General features: G+C 74.5%; 1 protein-coding gene across 1 annotated transcript in view; it reads left to right on the forward strand.

Moving 5' to 3' along the window:
• Positions 1–4: 4 nt before the first annotated feature.
• Positions 5–2,329, forward strand: part of LOC109291018 (ATP-dependent RNA helicase DQX1-like) — a gene marked incomplete at its 5' end in the record, with an annotated part of 27,416 nt that continues 25,091 nt past the window's right edge. The window contains 6 exon segments of the mRNA XM_019507887.1: positions 5–22; positions 559–752; positions 964–1,339; positions 1,458–1,709; positions 1,927–2,014; positions 2,222–2,321. Coding sequence (XP_019363432.1) covers positions 5–22; positions 559–752; positions 964–1,339; positions 1,458–1,709; positions 1,927–2,014; positions 2,222–2,321 — 1,028 coding nt within the window.

Here is a 2,329-nt window from a genome sequence, read left to right on the forward strand (position 1 = left end):
TGGCGCTGGCAAGAGCACCCAGGTGAGCCCCCGCGCCCGTCCCGACCAGCCCGGCGCCGCGCTGCACCCGGGGCAGCTCCCCGGCACGCCTCCCATCCGCACCCTGCACAAGCGCTCTGGCAGCACGGGGCGTTGGTGCCGCGCCTGCCTGGGCACCGCGCCAGCACCACGGCAGACTCGCTCTGTGCCCAGCGGGCAGGCAGGTGGGGCGGGCGGAAGCTGCTCCGTGCCCGAGTGCAGGGGGGAGCTGCGCCACGGTGGCCGGGAACTGGATCCGGGTCGGGCGGGGTGCCACGGCTGGAGCAGCACGGAGCCGGCGTCCAGGACTTTGCCCGGGCGAGGCCCTGGTGGCCGCCTGCGCTGTGCCGAGCAGAGCTGCCTGTGGCTTCAGGCAATTGCCCTGGGTGCTGGGGCTCACGTGCCATGGCTCCCTTGTTTACACTGGGACGTCCCGCAGCCCTCCGTGGCGTGACCCAGGGGGAGGGCAGGGCCCCCCCGACCCCGTGGGGGTGCAGCAGCCAGAGCCATGACCCTGTCGGGGTGGCTGCATGCCCGCAGGTCCCGCAGTGGTGCGCGGAGTACGTGCTGTCGCAGCAGCTGGCGCACGGCCTGGTGGTCTGCGCCCAGCCCCACGGCCCGGCAGCCCTCAGCCTGGCGCTGCGCGTGGCCGACGAGATGGACCTCAACCTGGGCCACGAGGTCGGCTACTGCGTCGCTCACGACGACTGCTGCACCCCGGAGACGCTGCTCAGGTGGGAGCAATCCCCTGGGGCAGGGGCAGAGCCGCAGGGAGCATCCTGCTGCAGCCCACCCAAGCGCACCCCACTCCTGCCCGGGCCCGGGCTGGGCGGTCACCAGCGCCACCCCCACTGCCCCGGGGAACAGAGGCAGGCAGCCCCCAGGGTCCCCGCCGGCGCCCCTCGCTCCTGACGCACGGCACCTGAGCCGTGCCTGGCGCTGCAGGTTCTGTTCGGACGAGATGCTGCTGCGGGAGATGATGTCGGCACCACTGCTGCAGCGCTACGGGGTGGTGGTGCTGGACGAGGCGCAGGAGCGCACGGTGCCCACGGACGTGCTGCTGGGGCTGCTCCAGGATGTACAGCGCCAGCGCCCTGCACTCCGGCTCGTCGTGATCACGGCACCCGCCCTCGAGCCGCGGCTCTGCGACTTCCTCCGTGACCCCCCGCTGGTCTGGGTGCCGGCACCGCATCCCCCCTGCCCCGTGCTGTACCACGACCTGCCTGCCCACGCCCGGGTGGCAGCCGCCTGCCAGGCCGTGCTGGACCTGCACCAGCGCCAGGAGCCCGGCGATGTGCTGCTCTACGTGGCCAGCGAGCAGGTGGGTGGGGGCAGGACCCTCATGCTGGGGTGCTGCTAGGACCTGGCAGGGTCCCTGGGGGCTGGGGGGTCCCTGGCAGAGAGCGGGTGCCGTGGCCAATGCCCCCCGGCTCCCCCAGGAGATCGAGGAGTGCTGCGAGGCCCTGGAGGCCGCGGCCGCAGCGCTGCCCGCAGCGCCGGGCCCGCTGCAGGTGCTGCCACTGCACCCTGGCCTGGGGCGGGCAGCCCAGAAGGTCTACACAGCGCCGGAGCCCGAGGAGGCGGGAGCAGGCCGGCCACGGCGGGCGATCGTCACCCACTGGCTTGCGGATTCCTCCTTCTCGCTGGACGCTGTGAGCCACGTCGTGGACACGGGGCTGGAGCTGCGCAGCGTGAGTGACCCTCGTCCCCTACAGACCCCTTGGCACCTTCCAGGCCGCCCTGTCCCTGCCTGGAGGGGAGAGGCCTGGCCCCTCCTGACCCCCGGGGCCACGGCAGAGCTGCCTGCGGGGGCTGGGGGAGCCGTGGGGCAGCCTCAGGCTCCAGCAGGGCGGGCTGAGTTGGGGGGGCCGTGCGGCACCGGTGGGTCAGCGCGGCCGTCTCCCCCAGGTCTACCACCCCTGGATCCGGGCCGAGGCCCAGGTGCTGCGACCCGTCAGCCAGAGCCAGGCAGAGTCGCGGCGGCAGCGGGCCACAGGTGGGAGCCCCCGGGCGGTGGAGGGGGTCCGTGACGTCACTGCCCGTCTGGCCTGGCCTGGCCTGGCCTGGCCGGGGGGGACAGGGCACTCGGCTGCTCTCACCCCACCACGCCGGGCCTGGCCTGCCACCCCCTCCTGCCCTGGCCCTGCCAGGACCCCTTGCCTGCACCCGGGTCCCCCGTCAGCCCGCGCCCTCTGCCCCGCAGGCTCGTGCCTGCGCCTGTACCCGGAGGCCGAGGCGCAGCGCCTGCCGCCCTGCCCCGCGCCCCGGGTGGCCGAGGCCAACCTGAGCCGCCTCGTGCTGCTGCTCAAGC

The sequence above is a fragment of the Gavialis gangeticus genome, unplaced genomic scaffold, assembly GCF_001723915.1.
Source record: "Gavialis gangeticus isolate Ggan-Ray unplaced genomic scaffold, GavGan_comp1, whole genome shotgun sequence".
NCBI lineage: Eukaryota > Metazoa > Chordata > Crocodylia > Gavialidae > Gavialis > Gavialis gangeticus.